Source organism: Neolamprologus brichardi, chromosome 18, assembly GCF_056152115.1.
Source record: "Neolamprologus brichardi isolate AB-2024 chromosome 18, ASM5615211v1, whole genome shotgun sequence".
Taxonomy (NCBI): Eukaryota; Metazoa; Chordata; class Actinopteri; order Cichliformes; family Cichlidae; genus Neolamprologus; species Neolamprologus brichardi.
In genome coordinates, this window is record NC_142121.1 from 10,161,272 (window position 1) to 10,180,441 (window position 19,170).

Below are 19,170 nucleotides of genomic sequence, written 5' to 3' on the forward strand. Positions count from 1 at the left end.
TTTACCTGTTGTAATAATACAGCTGGCTCCTGAAGAAAAGTTTGTTTTCATTTGTATAAGATGTGTTGCCTGTATGCTAAACTTTTATCCTCATATGTCAGCATAGAGATCCATTCTAGTGTATAGTACAATAAACGATACTATAAAGCATTAATGGGGTCGTTTGAAGGCCTCTGCTGTAAGGTCTTGGTCAGAGTTGTTTGTTCATGTCATTCACTCCGTACCGCTATATCCCCGTCAGGTTCTTCCACAAAGGACGTGGGGCCATCGCTGGGCCTAAAGAAGTCCAGCTCGCTCGAGAGTCTCCAGACAGCAGTAGCAGAGGTAACTCTGAACGGGGACGTCCCCTTCCACAGGCCTCGCCCTCGTATCATCAGGGGGCGGGGCTGTAACGAAAGCTTCAGAGCAGCCATCGACAAATCCTACGACCGACCGGCCGCCACGGAAGAGGACGACGAGGGCATGGAGACATGTAAGGCATCAAATGGTCCATCTTAATGTGACCGTCTTTTCGCAGCATCACAGGTTTGATTCCCACAGTGACCACGGTGTCCCCCTAACCGGGCGGTTCCTTCGCCTGCACTGTGTCACGTGAAATGTTATGTGGCATTGCATTGGGTTACTGAAATGATGCCGACTCGCACGAACAGCAATGATGATTCCCAGCAGGGATCATTATTGAAACGGATGAAGTGTCGGTACCTAAACTTTTGACGTGGCTATCATGCTTGTGCATGGGAGTGACGGCATTCTGACTAATGCTCAATATCTGGCAGCTGATATTATCACTGCTTGTGGCTATGGCATATGGGTGAGTCAGGATGTAACCTGCACTGTATCAGATATCACAGGGTCACAGTGTCACTAAGGGGCAGCTTATGTGGAGTCGACAGAGGAGCTTCCATCTTTTGGGAAATCTGTTCAAATTTTAAACTGCTATATATATAAAAAAAAAAGCTTTTTAATTTATAGTAAAAGTCAAAATGTCTCAAAACGTCTCAAGCATACATTACTTTTTGAGCAGTGTTAAGTCAATTTAGGTAACACAGAGTAACCTGATAAACAATCCTCCTCCTTTGCTTTAGTCTTTTTATTCTGTGTAATCATGAATTAAACATTCCAAATATAAGAACTGAGTATGAGACAGCAGTGTAGCTACTGTATCTTTAATCTGATGTGCAGATTGTCCAATGACTCATTAACGATTCAATAACCGCAGTATTACAAAAGTATGAAGATTATGTAATTTAGGTAGCGTACCACACCATGGTGTCATAAAACTCTACAAATGTGTTGCCGTTCACCATAAATCCGTGTCTAATAGTCTCTAATGGGTTCTGTCTCGTTTTAGAGCAGAGCTCTTTAAGCACTTGTAATATGTATTTAAATTGTATTAGTCTCTTGGTGCTTAGGAGACATAATTGCGCGTTTATGACTTATAGATTTTCATTTATTAAGGTTATTGATTTTCACATGTGCTACAGTCCATCGTAAAACTTACCTGTTCAATGGTTAACACGAACGCTTTCTCCGTTCCTTTCCAATTTTCTTCCCCTGTCGTCTTGTGTTTTTATCGCTCCCTCCCTTTAGTGGAGGAGGACACTGAGGAGAGTTCACGGTCGGGGAGAGACTCTGTGTCAACAGTAGCGGACCAGACGCCGCTGTCGATTACCGAAAAGCCACTGGTCAACGGCACAAACCGCACCAAAGAGGAGAAGAAGAAGGACAAAGACAAGGGAGGGAAGGAAAAGAAGAAGCCGGAGGGAGGGAAGGAGAAGGACAAGGGAAAACCTAAGAAGGGGATGTTGAAGGGACTCGGGGACATGTTCAGGTAAAGTTTTAAAACTTTTGAAGTGAGTAACGGTAACTAATCAAAGACTTGTATGACTTTGTGGTTTAATTAAATAGCAATCAGAGCTGGAAGCAGACTAGTCCTCATTAAATTTTACAAAGTTCAGTTTAATTTTCAAGACATTTCTGTGCATGGAAAGTCAATATTTTAATATATGCAAACAGATTTAAGCTCGTGAGCTTATAATGAAACTAGGGTCATCTTATTGACTGAGTCTGTAGTCAAACACACACTTGCATTTTCTTTGTATTAATTTACTATTTTTACTTTGTGGTTCAACTTTGCCTGAGAACAAATTGCAAAACATAATCGCTCAGTTACGGTGGCCCTGAGAGGCCAAATGGACTGAAACTTAAGAAAACAACAGTAATAAGAAAAACGCTGCAAAAAGCACACAAAACACAACGGAAATAGGAAAAAACAGATTTCCAAAAGCACAAGGGAAGTGTTTCTGGGGAGGCAATAACCTGACGGACCAGTTGCAGGAACCCAAAACTTAATTTGTGTGTTTTATCATGATTCATACAATACTGATGACGGATTTTTAAAACAGCTTTATTTATCTCCATGGGGCATTTAAGATAATAGTTAGGCTAACACACTTGCCTCTCATCTTTTCTTTCCACACAAAACCGATAGATCCTCCACTTCTTTTAAGTGTCTCCCAGCATAATTCTTAGCATGTTTTGGTTCCTGCAAGTGGTCCGTCAGGTCCACTTGCCTCCCCAGAAACACTTCCCTTGTGCTTTTGGAAATTAGTTTTTTCCTGTTTCTGTTGTGTTTTGTGTGCTTTTTGCAGTGTTTTTCTTATTACTGCTGTTTTCTTAAGTTGCAGTCTGTTTGGCCTCTCAGGGCCACCGTACACAGTGTGTTCATATTTTATCTTGTGGTGTTGTAACTTGTGTCTTGCCTTGTGTAGCAGACAAATCCGCCTCCAACATGTGCGCTTGTCCCCTTAATAAAAGCACGACGGCAGCTGATGATTTTCAGTAAAAACTGAGGACTTTTGTGTTCTGTACCCCGCCTCCGTAACTTTTTAAGAGTGGAAAAAGAGAGAATCAATATCAGTTCAATATCTGATGTTCAATATCAGAGCTCGTGTCAAAGCCACAGTGATCGATGCTGTGAACAGTTGATACCGCCTCATTAAGTGAGCTTTGTGTTCTGTCTGCCTGCGTGCGCAAGAACCTTAAATCACTCATTATAGGTCTAGACATGGACAACCTGAACTTTCAGTTTTTTTATTGTTGTTTTTTAGACAGATGTAACATTTCGCCTCATTTTTGGAACGCTTGGTAGAACAGAAAGACCTGCATAATGCAGACAATTGACAAGCCTGTTATACAACCGTGGCACTGCTAAATAGTCTGAGGAAACCTTAATTAGACTCCCAGACAACTTGACCTTTGTGGTTTATCTCCCTCTAATTAATTTCTTTTCAGCCTCTGATATTACAACTGTTATGCTGTCTTATAGCTAAATAGCACACACAAACGCACTCTCATTAGCGTGTTGTCTACATATTCCCTCCCCTTTCTCTGTCCCAATCCTCATTACTATTGGAGTACAGGTCGTTTGGTCTGCAGGTCTTCTCATCCGATTTGTTGGAAAGCTTTAGATCTTGCCAGTAATTTTATCTGTCTGTGATATTGACCAAAGTGACAGTGGCACAGAGTGAGGAAAACAGCGAGTATATCAGACAGAGTATCAATATTTGATGGGGAGAAATAATGAGGTCCACAGAGATGAGGAGATAACGAAAATATGTGCGAAAGAAGGATGGGTTTGGAGCAACAGGTAGCGAAAGACAAACGCAATCTTTTGAAATAAAAAGTAGACGAGAGAATAAAAGGAGCTTTAAACTCATGAGGGTGGGAGAAGGGGAGTGGATTATGTGGATTTGAGGGGGATTTTAACAGTGAACGGTCAACATTTATAGATCCAGTTTATAAAATGGAGAACCAAAAATTAACATTAAACAGAAAAATAAATAAAAGACGTAAAAATTCAGATAAATATTTGGTGATACTGCCCTTTAAACAATAAGATCCTCTTGCTCAGTGTTTCAGGGAGTTTTTGCAGGTAGGCTGGGCTAGTCGTTGTTCTTTCCACTGAGATGGTACTGTAATAACTTTGTATAATTTAACGTTTAAGCTTATTTTTATTCATCTCAAACTGGGCAGGGCCTAAAACGAGCCATTGTAATCTCTCTTTAAGCCAGCTTTGTTCTGATTGGCTGCCCCTTACAAACAGAGGGGTGAGTGCCTGAGATGACCATATTGAGAAAATCCCCTCTCGGTGACATCATACAGAATTAGGAGCAGGAAAGTCTCATATGGAGCTTAAATTAAACATTGAGCCTTTTTTTGGGCATCACGCTGTCCACTAATACATCCACTGTAACACTACAGAATATAGTTAATGTGATATAATATTTAATCCTCAAAACATAGGAATAAAATGCAAAGTACAGAAAAGGGGGATCAGGGGTTGAGACAGTGCAGTAAGACAATAAAGTTGCATATAAACGCTACATTGTTATACACATCGACAAATACTGTAAATAATCCCACTATATACATTTGACCTAATTAGCTCCAACATACACGTACTTGAAGATATGCATTGCACATACTGACATGCAGAGGTTTATAGATATGCACAAGCTGCAAATACATGCTGGCTTTTGGATTTAAAGTGACAGGAAAGCTCACGCGTACAATTTCGGTCACAGACAACCGCACACTGCAGTAATCTTCTTTCCTTTCTTACAGATGCACATGCACTCACACCGACTTAGCGCAACTTTCCTTCTTATCCTGCCATATGTTAATGATTGGCGTGTATTGTCAAAGCATCAGGGGTTGAGAATGTTATCCTGCTCTGATTGGCTCAATATTGCCCACATCAGATCTGGTCCATTAAAACGCCGTCTGGCTGCCTGTTTGATCCACGCCCAGTGTTTACTGGCCGAGACAGCTGTGTGCCCCAAAAAAATGATGTGAGATGCATTCAATCCATCTGTCTGTGTGTAATCTGGACCTCATATTAATTTTAAAGGGCACATCCCAGAAAGTTTGGCTTCAGTAAACTTGATATTGAAGCAAGTTCCTGAAGAAGTTCAAATTTTGAGGGGACCGGTTCATTTTATGGATGCAAATTTTTACGTTTAAACAGTAATTCCTCCAATTTCATCAAAATATAAAATATAAATATATTTAAACTGTTGTGTCTTTACTCTATAATTCATACTACTGGGCAAGAAAGTATTGTATCTAAGAGGAAAATTAATAAAGTGTATTATTGACATCACAGTTTGTTGTTTATTTAGATACATGACACGGGTAGAGACCTAATCTGAATATATATCCCATCTGAACAGAGCTGGAAAAGCATACATGTAGCTTTTTTACTAAAAGACACACAAAAATACCACATCCAGATTCGAAAATAAGCATAAAGAGAAAATCCAAAGGAGGAAAAAAAGTCCCATTAACACCCACATTGTGTGACTGAAAGGTGATATGTGGGAGCTACAGTTTAGTGAACACCACAGCAGTGAGCATTTAGCAACAAATATGTTACTAAGAGGGGGAAAAGCATCCGAATTTATGTATTCCATTTGTCAGTGTCAACACGTCGTGATGAAACTTAAGGCAAAGGCTGGCTGTGTGGAGAACAATGGCATAGGTTTTTATAAGTGTGCCCGTGTCACTCTGTGAATTGGGAAGTTTGAGACCAAGAGTGGCTACACAAGAGCTCCCGATGAGTGTCATGTGTTTGAGCGAGGCAGCGTTTGTGAGTGTCGGGGAGCTTTGATGTGTTAGCATGTAGGAGGAGTGGATCAAGAGAGGGAGGCCCTTAGAAGTTGGAGGACCGTGTGTGTGTCTGTGTACGCACTCGCGCACACGTGTGTGTGATCAACAGAGTTGCCACTGCCTGACCCTCTCATGTCTCGAAGGCCTCACACTCAGTCCCAATCAAAGCATCATTACCATCAGCCTCTGCCAACAGTGCGGCCTGCCAACTGTAGTCCTCCCTCCCCCCTTTCTCCCGCTCCTCTCCTCTCTCGCTCTCTGATCATCACTTGGACACAGAAGCAACACCCAGTCTATGGGCTTGGCATCTGCGAACGTGGTCATTGCCCAGAAATTTGAGGGCTACACTAAATTTGCAGTGGTTTTAGTGCATGTTTGTGTGCGAGTAAGCGGAGCAGGCTTCGACTCGGAGATGGCTTGAACAGCAACGAGGAAAGATTAGTCATGGATGAAGGGACGTCAATGCATCGTGCTCTGTTATTCTGCTGCCCGCAAGATAAAATGCTAATAATTGCGGTCCTTATAGTTATAGCTGTAATAATATATTTATGTTGAGGTATTGCATGTAGTGCTGGGTGTTCCTGCAACTTAAGACATGGTATTCAATCTTGCAACACTACACCAACAGTGATGCAGCATGAGTAGGCTTAGGAAAGCAGCAGCATTTTCAGTGATTTCACTTTGATTCGATTCTTTATTGATTCTCTTCTTCATTTTCATTGGGTTCTCATTGGCTCTGCTTTGAGAGTCACCACCATCGCTAAGCAGAGACATTACATTCATGCAAATTGATTGCACGCTGTGTAGTCAAATGTTTGTGCATGTTGGAGGTATTTACCCTCTTTGTTGTGGCCAGTGTTGGGGTCATTACTCAAAAAAAGTAGTTAGACTTGTTACACAGAACACTTCGTGATTCTACTTTAGAAACACGAAGACTGCAGCCTGACTGCTCATCACTGCTCTTTTGTTACCTGTTGAAGTTCAGGGTCTGGACGCTGGGCTCGGCATTCACTCAGCTTTAGCATCCCTATGGCTAGCTTAGCATTAGCATGCTGTCTGTCCAGGTACTTATAAAGAGCCAAAGATTCATTAGCAGCATATTAGCAGTTGTTTCTGTCTTAGTTTGCACTTTAACATCGTGGTCTCATACTTTTGTACAATAAAATTAAAAGTAATGTCATATCCACACTGTAGAAAGTACCACTGTTCCTCCTGGTGTGCATCGGTGCAAATGCAACCGATGACCGGAATCGATAGGCAAGCAAACGAACAATTCCAAGGAATTGGACTGCTGGGAACTGGTTCTCGATTTTATCCTTAGTGGTTAATTGTAATAACAGTCCTTCCTATAAATCTGTGTACCAGATATGGTGAGTGAAATTCTAATGCGTTTCTGTTTCTGTGTTACTTAGAGCGACTATGCAAGTATTTGTAAATGTGCACCCATGCGGATCATGGTTGTGCCTTCGCTCGATGAGGGGAAATTCCACCCTGTCATCTAAATATAATCACTTCTGGGTCTTAAAAAACTAAGATGGGCCCAAATGGCGCATCGGGTGACATCCGGGTTGGTACATCGATCATTTATATGGATATATATTTATATATAGTCCATGGTTAATCTGTGTATAGTGTAAGACAAATGTGAGGCATTCTGCAGACTCAGTGTACAGCCGGATTGATTAAAATATTTTAAAACAGTGTAACAGTTCCATCATTGAAATAAATGACTGAAAAATCCCGATGAAACACCTTCCTTGGAGACATGAATTTATATGAGTAATTTCACATCAGGAAAAAAAGTTGGATTGATGAAAACTTTTGCAATAATCTAAATGTGGCCTCGATGTGACAGAAGACACCAAGGCCGCCTTAAAAATCTTAGTTTTAAAATTAAAGGTGTACACCTCAGCTGTGGATGTAATTCGATTAAATCAGGTCATCACCAAAATCACTGGGCAACCAAGTCCATTCATTGGTTGTTGAGATGTTTTGCTCATGACCATCTGGTTGATAGTGTGTCTCTGCCCAGTGGAAATCAAAAACAACTTACTTGGCAATTAGCGTTGCTCCTCACGCACGTCTGATTATGCGAGTTCCCGAAAAACTGCGGCACGCTACCAAAAACTTGTTTTCACTTTTTGTGCTATTAAAAGGATTAACGGTGTTTCACGGGTGGTCTGCTGAATTGAATCAGCTCAGTCCCTGACATTTTGAAGTGATCTTTTCAAACCGCAGAAAGCAGTCAAAGCCTCTTTATCGATGCTGTTGCACTCGCAAGACGAGGAGGGCCTAACTGTGCCTGGAATATAAGATTATTAAAAGCCCTGGTGTCATGGTTAATACTCGGTCTCCTCCTCAAAGTTTTCCTTTTCAGTCATAAATCACACTGTGCGGGTGTTTGCGCGCGTTCGCGTGTGTGTATGACAAGGCTGTTTTTTAAAAGGGGCTGTTAATGAAAGTTAGTGGTGTGGAGAAAGTGTCAACCGTCTCTCGCCGTGATAGATCGCTCCTGCTCTTAGCATTAACGGCAGGCTGTCACTCTGAGCATTTCAGACAGCCGTAGTTAAATTAATCAAGTAATGGCCCTTAGTCTGCGCCCCTCCCCCCTCCAGCTGCAGTTTTTCCTCCTCATTCCTGTCTCTTAGCTTTTCTGTTTGTCTTTTACACTCCATGGTATCAGTATATGCTGTCTTTGGGGTTAGTACTTGGAACAACATTCAAGGGAAGTTGTATAGATGGTGTGAAAATCTAATTTGCAAGGCTTTTTTTTTTGTCTGTGTTGGGTATTAGATGGTAAAGATGTGACAGGAAGCGAGTCGAACTCTGAGCAGATCGCTCATTTACCAGAAAGCAGCTTGCCTTGTCTTTAATTCATTTATTCGCTTATTTTGTGGAGAAAGTTCACAAACATCTACCCAGTTGACATGTTATGAGCATGCGAATGATGCAAACCCATATTCAACTGTACCCCGGTACTTGGTCCAGCGGTCCTCAACCCCCAGGCCACGGACCGGAGTCGTTTGGTACCGGGCCGCGAGAGTTGTGAAATTTATGGTTTTCAGGGTTTTTATCGTTAACTCTGTTTCCCTGGGTCTTTTCCCGTGTTGTAATTGTCTTTTATTTTGAAAGAAATATTCACACGTTACCATAGCGACCTGAGAGCATTAAGGGGCAGAGAGGAGGATGTTACTCTCAATGTTGTTGGCACATTTCAGGAGGACGCTGCTAATAAAGTTACACATTTACACAGTGAATTCACGTTTATTATTATATTTACAAAATACCACCGTTTTTGTCTTGGTCGTATCTTTTTATTTTATTATATTTATCCGCGACACCTTAAAGGCCGGTCTGTGAAAATATTGTCTGACATTAAACCGCTCCGTGGCGCAAAAAAGGTTGAGGACCGCTGCTTTAGTTCAGTGGAGCAGGAGTTGATCCATCAGTTTGAGCTATGCCTTCCTGTATGATGTCACCTTTATAGGTGCAGCTGAACTAGCGTGTGGTATCGAAGTGGTTTCTCCTTTTTTTAATGTCTGTGAATCTACTGCAACAAGACAGCATTGCAGTGCAAAAGCAGGGACACAGCATTAATCAAAGTACCCTTGGTCATGTTTTTCCTTAGAATTGTACATACAGGAATAAAATCAATGCTACGCTTTAGTTTCACAGTACCTAAAACAGCGTAAGGATATAACTCGCCAGGAGCAGCAGAATATTGTCACATAATTAACCTGAAATACAACATCGCAGATATAAATTATATCTTGGGTCAAGCTTTTTAACCAGATGCTTACAGCCCCGCTTTTCCGTCTTGTAGCCATATCAGGAATTTCAGCTCTCGCTCTCAGACTTGCTGTTGTGTACACCGAACATAAACACGCAGCCTCGCTAAAGCTGTGATATTGTGACACTTAGAGTTTTTATATCACAACAAAATTTATAACTGTATCATCACATATTATGTAATTATGGTATATCTGCTACTAAACTAGTAGAAGCGACTTCTTAAAAACATCACAAACAGAAAAATTCTTTTTTTTCTCTCTCTGTTTATTTATGTTTTTAATGAACTATGACTTTGATCCACATCTTTTACTAATTTCCATACACTTTTTATCATACTCTTCTTTTTTTCATGTCTCATTTCATTGTGTTTTTCCACAAAGAGAATGACACGATTCATATGACTTTAATTTAATTTTGCATTATGCATTTTTCTCTCCGGCCTGCATTCATTTATTTTTCTCTCTTACCTTTTCCCCCGCGCGCTGCCGTTTTCTTCTTTCTCTTTCATTTTCCAGTGTTTAACTCACTCCTACACTCTCTCACCTCTGGGTTTTATGCGCAGCTTCATTTGCTTGTTTTGTTGGTTCTTGTGCTTCTCTCATCGATTTACTTTTGTATTTACTTTTATTGCTTTCAGTTCTCTTTCTTCTGTATTGATTTCCATGCAAACCACAAATTCACGTACCTGTCATCTAAGTGTTTTTCTTCTTTCTCTTTTGCACATATATTCGGGCAATTTACACTCGCGCCCTCTACTTTTGGAGTTTTCACTTTCTTTTTCTCCATCGCTCTTTCTTCTGAAGCTTTCTCACACAGACGCTCAAACATTCCTTTCAAGGTAGTCTTTGTGCTCTTCGCCATAGTTTAGTTTTCGGTCTTAATGGTTCATTCAACGAGTTTCTCTTGTGCGTGTTCATTTTTTTTCCTCGTGTTCGCCGTCTTCCTCTTTCATTAACACACAGACACACCTCTTTGGTTTTTTTCTCAGGGCTGTCTCTTTCGAAGTCGTAGATATTCTCTGCGGACCAATTTCCCTGTGAATAATCACGGCGGTTCATTGTCGAAGCGAGCGCGCTGCCAAAGTCATTTCTTCAACAGGCTGCAGCTTTATACTGAGTCAATCAAGCTGAAATATCTTTGCGGTGCCTCCTATTCGGTGAATCGTCACTCCCTCCCTATGAATATAATTACTGTGATGGGCTGCGTCTACGCCTTCTCCACAACTTTAAAAGAACTGAATTGGGTTTGAATTTGTGAGAGCTACTTTTCAAATGCTTCATTTGTGGGCTTGATTAACTGTTAAGTCGTAGCAGTGGGCTGTTTTTTTTGATCGCAGACAACATTTCAGCCGTATTGGTAAAAGTTGGGTTATTGTCAAGGTTCTGGCAGACACATCTGTGTTTCAGACGACACTTTTGCATCACATTAGCTGATTAAGAGTTTCTTGAAATTGCACCGTAGCTTCTGACTTTCTGTCTAGTCATGCAACTGCAGCAGTAACTTGTGACGAATCATAATTTGAATACAACAGAAAATATTAAAGTGAAGTATAGCAGCATTAATGAAGTGGTGGATATTAATTGTTTATGTACTCCAGGTTTGGGAAGCATCGAAAGGATGAGCGGCTGGGAGAAAAGATTGATCGTAAAGGCTCCAGCAAGTGGAGGCCAGAGGAGACGCAGGCGTCAGACGAGGAGACCATGAAGATGAGGATGGAGCAAGAGAGGTGAGGCAACTTATGGTCCCGTATTCTGACAACGGGTGGCTATTAATGACATTAGCAAACGTGTATAGACATTTAAACAGATTAGTGTTTCAAATAAGATTGAAAAGCCTGATTCTGTTGGAGCTTTCTTCCTGTTAAAAGGGAGTTTTTCCTTCCCACTGTCACCAAAGTTCATGCTCATAGGGGGTCATATGATTGTTGGGGTTTTCTCTGTATGAATGATTGTAGGGTGGACATTACAATTAGGGGTGAGTATCGATTAAAATCGATTCTAGCTTGGATAACGTGATATCGATTCATTAAAATCCTGAATCGATTTTTTTAATATAAATTTATTTCGCCCGAAACGCCAGAATCTCAGGTTAAACCTCACAAAATTTCAACAACCACCAAACAGCTAAACAGTAAATGAGAGCAGGAACACAGATTCTGCACAAAGACGTAAACACAGAGCGCCGACGGATCAGAATCAATGAGATGTCGCCTTTCTCACCCGACGGCACGGACCCGGTCGGGGCTGAAAGCCGACAGCTCGCTGATTCTGATGTTTCGGCGGGTCCGCGCTTTGTGTTTACGCCCTTTTTGCGCTGATTCTGAAGCTGCAGGTTTGATCTCTCTCCAAACTACGCTTCACATAAACATCGTCATGAATTCAGTCTTACTTTTTTTTTCTCTCTCTCTGTCTGTGTACTTCAAGAACAGTTTCCCGTCTAAAATTCTGTTTTCTTTATTCGCTTGCTTATTACGCACAAGTCTACCATTCTTACAGCGCTGTCGGTGGCTGTTTTTTTTTTTTTTTTCTTTTGCTTCCGACAAGAAAGCCTCATTTCTGCTGTTCAATACTGAACAAATTTAAACCTTTTAAAATTATGCAGAATTGCAAAACGCTTAGCCATGTCTCTAATAAAACCGCTGTAACTTTGCTCTGCTTCACTTCAGCAGCATCAGGTAATGTTCATATGTTGATAGTTTTCTTTTGTTTTTGATCTACTGCAGAATTTTTTTATGAAATCTCAGGCCAGGAAAGTTGCTCTCATGTTTTTCTGTGTTTTATCCTCAGCTACTTTGACACAAAGGCCTCTGCTGTGATGCTCACACCTTTTGATAAAGTCTCGCAAGTGTCAGCTTTCTTTTTATAGATATAAAAATATGGAAATGTACTGATGCATGATCTGAATTATAATATTTCTGACTCTCTGAGGCAAAATTTCCCCGAATTGAATCGAATCCTGGATCGAATCGATCCGGGACCTTGTGAATCGGAATTGAATCGATTCTAGAAATCGGTGACGATACCCAGCCCTAATTACAATATAAAGTGCCTTGAGGCAGCTGTTGTTGTGATTTGGCGCTGTATAAATAAAATTGAACTGAATTGAATTGATAAGTATTTAGCTGAGTCAGCAGTTCAGTGCAGGAGAGTTGAGCTCTTCCTCATTTACATTTATAGACCCAGTTTCTGCAGGGTGAAAACACAAAAAGAAAAGATTTGAAACAAACTGTATGTAGAAAAATTCTCAGACAAAGTCTCCTCACTCGGAAAAACATGAATAGTGCCAAACCCAAATTATTCAAAAGTATGTGGACACCATTGTCCACATTTTATGCTTTACTGTACTTTTCTCTGGTGCTCAGCTAAGCACGTTATTATAGTTTCAAGGTTCTCTACCTGAACAGTCAATATTTGAGCATCAATTCGTTGGACTGGATTGGGTTTTTTAGTTTGGGGAATCAGAAGACTGATTCAGAGGGTTTGTTTGGACATGCATCTCACTCACAGCAGCCACCAGGCTTTGGTTCACCTCACTGTTGCCAGCTAAGCAGCTTTGTTGCTAGGCTCAGCTGCTTTTCATACCTGAACCTACAGAAAGTACTGCTTTGCAAAGGTCTCACTGCAGCACTGGAGGCACAGCTCTGTTCAGCAGCGAGCTCATGCTCACAGGTCCCGTGGGTTGCATGAAAAGAGAAGAAAAACACTCGCAGTAATCATTTAACTTGTAAAGATGACTCAAACTGTAGCACAACCATTATCTTGATTACATCTAAAGTTCCAAAGAAATGATGGTTGAAGCAGCACGGGATTTTCAGTTTAGTGTAAAAAATCTGAATGAAGCTGCATAAAAATTAATTGAAAGAGCTGCTTTCTCTGTTTAACAGTTTAATAAATCGATCGTCTCTGTGTTTAAATAATGACTACACGGTTAAAGAACCCGTGCCTTCTTTTGCTTTTACTACGTGGGTGCCCAAAACTAAAAAGCCTCAAGTGGCAAGTCCTTTTCCCACTGCAACCCACTCTTTCTTCACCAAAGGAAATGTCAGGCAGGCACAGTGCCAAGTTTTTGGGGGGGCAGCAGTTTATAAATGCCAAGGCCATTACAGCCCTGCCAGCTAATTAAATCCCTTGCTCTTGGTGTAGGGCAAGAGTCATTACTCCCCACAGTTGCTTGTTATGAAAATTTGGTTTGTAGTCTTCCTTTGCGCCTGCAGAGCAGATAGTCTAATAATATGATAATGGCTGAGTCTTTAATTTTAATTGGTTTAAAGTTAACGCAAAGGCCACGTCAGATGATTTGGTTGTTATGCTGGATATAGTTAAAAGTTCAGACTGGTCCTTTTGTGTGTTAATCCCGTCCAAGTGTTCTCTTATTTCTTGCCCTTAAATATCACAGTCACGTGTGTTTGTTACACACAACTTGGGACTATTTAAGCCTGTTCAGGACTCCATTATGTTATTTCACACGCATAAGAACACGGATGACACAAATTACACGTAGCCTACTGTAATGCTTTTGCAATAGCGTTCTGATTCAAAGTAGATTAAACTGCGTTTGCTTTTATTTCCAACTCTCAGACAAGAGGTGAAGCTTTTTGAGCTCAAAACAGTTAAATGTGCTGTTAAATGAAATGTAGGTTACATTATTTTTAAACTATATTAACCTCGATTTATTAGCATCATAAAATGTGAATTAGTTATCAGCCTATTTCTAGCTGATAAACCATAAGTCTAATTAAAAGTCATACTAGAAGTACTAGAACAGTGGTTCTTAACCTGGATTCGATCGAACCCTAGGGGTTCGGTGAGTCGGTCTGAGGGGTTTGGCAGAGCCTCCGCCGTGACATGCACGGCTCATTTTGTGCACCAGTAAAAAACATATCTATGTCTGGAATTTGAAAAAAATCATATTTTATTTTTCACTAGAGAGGGGTTCAGTGAGTGTGCATATGAAACTGGTGGGGTTCGGTACCTCCAACAAGGTTAAGAACCACTGTACTAGAAGTAGAGATAGCATGTTGGTTTTTAGGTTGAGTTATAGGTTCTCAGTTCTCTTTGTTAATGTGAACAATTATAGTTGTGTTGAGTTCTTGGGGCCAAAGAGCCAAAAGAAATCTGGCAAAATGGTTACAAGAGAAACCAAAAAATGTCCAGCGAGCAGTAAAAAGTTCCTGTTTGAAGCAGAAAATAAAATAAGATCATAGTATGTCTTAGGTCAATGTGTTAATTAGTTTATAATGCGTTGGCTCTTAGAGGCACTCCAACCAGGCGTGACTCATCCCTGAACACCCCAAAAGCACAAACACGCTTCTTGTTTATATTTAAGCTGAGAGATGCTGATATTGACCGAGAGATCCCTCGGAGCACATGCTCAGACTGCGCCTACCTTGGTGTTAAACAGCGATCCAGTTTGCTGTATTGCCAAGCCGCTCTGCAGAGGTTCCGTTGGGAACTTCAGCACCTCACTGCAGAAGGTATCGATTGACCACTGCCAGAGGCTGTGGTTAATCCAGCTGCAATTGACTAGATGAATGGATTTCCTCACAGGTTTAATTCTCAGGTCTCAAAGGACCCTACCCCCAAGGCAGACAGACAAACCTTGACTGACAGTTTAGTACGCTACTGGTGGAGGTTATTTGAAGAAAAGATAAATATACAGGTATGCGAATAACTGTTCAGTAGTGTCATAAATTTGTTACGTTATATTATGTTACTTGATCTAAATCGAATGGTCTTTACTAAAATTACTGTACTCGCAATACTAATGCAAGACCTCATAGTATTGTACTGTTTTAATAGAGCACCTTGCTCTCAGACTTCTCAGACTTTCTAAAGTTTCTAAAAGTAAAATAGGAGACAGAGCACTCTGTTGTGGAACAAGCTTCCACTTGACACCCTCTGTATAGTAAGATCAGCTTTAAAATGTTCCTTTTTGATAAAGCCTGTAGTTGTCACTGTCAGGTGGCCCTGAACCATCGCCTTAGTTATGCTGATATAGGCTCAGGTTGCTTGGGGTCTTTCCGTGATGCACTGAGCATTTCTTCTCCACTTACATCTTTTCATTCCCTATATATTCCCTTGCTGCCCCTCTGATCATGCTTAGAGGTCTTTTCCCGTTAAAATGGAAACCCTTCTTCCGACCATCACTAAGTGCTAGCTCACAGGCTATCGTTTGATTGTTGGGTTTTTTTCCAGATCAGTCCAGATAAACGTTTTTCGTTGGGCAGCACAGCAGGTTTTGCCTTAGCCGTCTGTAGACTAAATCAGATCATGCTCTGACATAACTGTTTTAAACAGCAGTCACATGACCAGAGGTTACAAGTTCAATCTATACCACAGACTTGCTGTTTATGAAGTAATTTGTCACAGTGAACTTCCCTTGACCTCAACACTTGCTCAGTACTGCTACTCTTGTTCAAGATGAACAGCGTCAGTCTAAGTACAATGCATTTTGTGTGTGTGTGATTCGAAAAATATCCTTAATTCACACAGAAGTGTGAATTAAGGATATTTAAGGCATGCATTGTCAAACGCTTTTAGTATTAACCTTCAAAAATCACAAGTGCTTTAAAACCAACTGCAGCTAGTTGTCGCCAAATCATAAAACATTTCCACGTACCCGTGTTATCAATCTAAAAGGTCTTTCAGCGGCGATCTTGTCCTGCTGGACCTTCTCCCTTCATGTATTTCCTGCCTTTCACTGTAGTCTGTCAGTTGTGTCAGCAGTACTGGTAAGAGAACGCTTTATTACACAATGACTACAATAGCACATAATGGACCATTGTTCTGGCTTGATGTGGTAGAAAGGTCACTTGTCAAAAATTTCTTCTACCATAAAATCCCATTCTGCCATTTCTATACCCTTTTATCTGCCGCCTCTTCCTCTCTTTCTGCTCGACATTGTTTTTATTCCCCCTCTGGGTCTTTTGCCACCTCATTGGATTTCTTAATGATTTACTCTACATGGTAAGAGTTCTTTCATCTGCCATTAAGGTTATTTGTTTAAGAGAAACCCTTGTCACATGCAGGTATTTTGGGATTAAGGGTAATGATATGGCAAAGTGTGGTTTTCCTTCCTGTCCCATTTCAGTCAGCACTGCATTTGTGTTTGTGAAACATTTTAAGTGCTTGTCATGTGGACACAGACAGTCATGGTCTTTGTCTTTGTTGGACACCTCGCTGTTTTCTGGGCAATGACAGCTATTGTTCATGTATATGTAGCTTATGTAGATGAAAAAAGATGGGTGCAAAAAAACAAAACAAACCCCAACACCACAGCTTGAACTCTCACAGGCTCTGGGGAGGCCAATCCATGACTGATGGCGTTCCATTGTGTGTGTTTTCCTATACTGGTATGCTTTCATTGCATTGGCAACGTGTTTGGGGTCCTTGTCATGCTAAAAAATGAAGCTGTAGCTGATCAGTGACTTTCCAGATGGTTTTGCATGGTGGATCAAAATCTGGCCGTATTTTCCTGTGTTCATAATTCTGTCAGTTTCGACAAGAGCTCCATCTCACTGGCTGAAATGCAGTTCCGGACCATGATAGACCCTCTGTCATCTTTTACAGATGGCTGTAGACATTCACTGTTGGATTGATAACAACTTGAGCCAAAAATGTCCATTTTGGATTCATCACTCTGTGAAACCTCTGGCCACTGATGTCAGTACAGTTCTTGTGTAATATGACACACCTTGTCAGGGTCCGTTATGAATGGCTTCTTCCTTTGAGGCCATTTCTCATGAGTCTTTGGCCAACACGAGATGGATCAACTGAAGGGCCAGGTCATTTCTCAGGTCCTGTGTCACATCTTTGCTGGAGTTCTTCATATTTATTAACCCTTTAAAGCCGGTCGGAGCGGGCATTTGCATAACTATTTTTAAATCCCTGTAGAACCGGAACCACGTAAGCTAGCGCAATATTTTTTTTGCCCATGAAACCGGAGGAGTTGTACTTACATCTTATGCCATCAGCTTGTCCTAGCTCATGGTTTCCTTCCACATATAGCTTTGCAAAAATTGCATAAAAAGCGCTTGCAGGAAGAAAAACATAATATTCCAGAAACACACTTTGCCGATCCGATCAGCTGTTCATAACACTTCCTACATTGAAATAGATGTCAGCGCGAACAATCGCATGTCCACCATGACCTGCCCGAAACCGGAAGTGACGTCATTTTCGCGGAAAATGTAGTTTTTTACTTGTAGGCCTTAAAAGCCTATACTGGTGTTTTTAAAAGTCATGTTTGACTTCATACTTTTCTGAATAGTTTCTGCGATGCTTAGAACTCGAATTGCACTGCTGGAAATAGTTTATTTTGATGCACATGCTGTTTTCTTTGCAAATTTGCATCATAGGATTGTTTTTCCTTTTTTCTGCAGTATATAAGAATTAGTGTATCTCAAAACTAAAACTATGAAGACACTCAAAATAAATTTCCTGTTGTTGTAAACTATTTTTGCAACTTTTTTGTATTTAAAGTTTTGAGGGATAAACCTCTTAAATTTCTCCAAGTAGAAATATATGTAAAAAAAAAAACAAAAAAACAAAAACGATTTTCAATTTTTTTGTAGTTTATTGCACTTTTTTGCAATTTATGTAATTACTGTGCACTTAATACATACATATTATTAAACTAGAAATGCTCCCAAAAATGGCACTACTGCATGTAAAAATATAAAGTAAGCTCTGGCGGACTTGGTTCTATGGTAGGTCTTAAAGGGTTAAGAACATGACTCTCATCTGCTGTAGAAAGTCTTCTTTTTGTTTTTGAGGGCTCCAGTTTCCTCAGGGACATACTCCATGCTTTCAGTTAATCAAATAAATACGAGTGGAAAAACCAGCTAACGTTAAAAAAACAAACAAACATTGAAAGACTTTTACAAAACCAAGAGAACTAAGTGGGAAGAATAGTTTTGAAAAAGTTTGACAATGTAAAGGAGGTCTGACTTCCTGGAAGCAAAACGTAAAGATAGTATAGTTTGTTCCGTAAGCTCATAAGAATTCAGAGTTTCTTTTTCACACAACACAGCACGAGTGTTTCAATGATGCATCCTCCTAACTCAGCAAGTGGCCTTGTTGACCCATGCAGCGCCTTGTTATGGAAAGGGGCTGCACAGAAGAGGCCGTGCGTTGGATTGGTATGTCTGGCCTTATCTTATCAGCCACTGTGCTTGTGCATACAATCAGTAGTTGCTCCCACTACTTCTGCTGCTGTTGCTGTTTCACTGATGGAAAACACAGTTTTTCCTCTGGGTTTAAAGATAGTTCCCTCAAGGGCCTCACTTCCTTCTGCGCTATTAGATAATCGCTGAGTCCACAAATAGCGTGCGACTCCACAAGCTTTCAAGTTAAGTTGTTGGAATAAGTGTACGTTTTTGCCACAAATGATTGTCTACCCCCTGACCAGATTCAGTGGGGAGCCGTTGAAACCATCAAGTTCATTAACAGCCTACTTTTTAGTAGTGAAGCATTTCTACCCACTTGGCCTTGATTTTTTTTCTTCCTTTTTTTTAACACATTTTGTAGTCTCCGGCAGGGAGCCCTCCTTATTAGAGTTATTGTTTCATTATGCACACCATGCAATTTTTCTGGAGGAAATGTTTCAGATTTTAGCCCACTGAGTTTTCAGTGCACTTGCACCCCCTACCTTGTCACCACGGCGCCTGTCCCATTCACTTTCCCACTGCCATTAAAAAGAGGCCTGCAG

General features: G+C 40.7%; 1 protein-coding gene across 6 annotated transcripts in view; it reads left to right on the forward strand.

Moving 5' to 3' along the window:
• pard3ab (par-3 family cell polarity regulator alpha, b) overlaps window positions 1–19,170 on the forward strand; it is a 259,593-nt gene that overhangs the window by 178,591 nt on the left and 61,832 nt on the right. For 5 of the 6 annotated variants that reach the window (XM_087832646.1, XM_087832647.1, XM_087832648.1 and 2 more), the window contains 3 exons: window positions 242–472; window positions 1,591–1,831; window positions 11,060–11,188. In XM_087832646.1, coding sequence (XP_087688772.1) covers window positions 242–472; window positions 1,591–1,831; window positions 11,060–11,188 — 601 coding nt within the window. The remainder of the gene's footprint in view (window positions 1–241; window positions 473–1,590; window positions 1,832–11,059; window positions 11,189–19,170) is intronic. The other variant, XM_087832651.1, reaches the window with a different exon arrangement.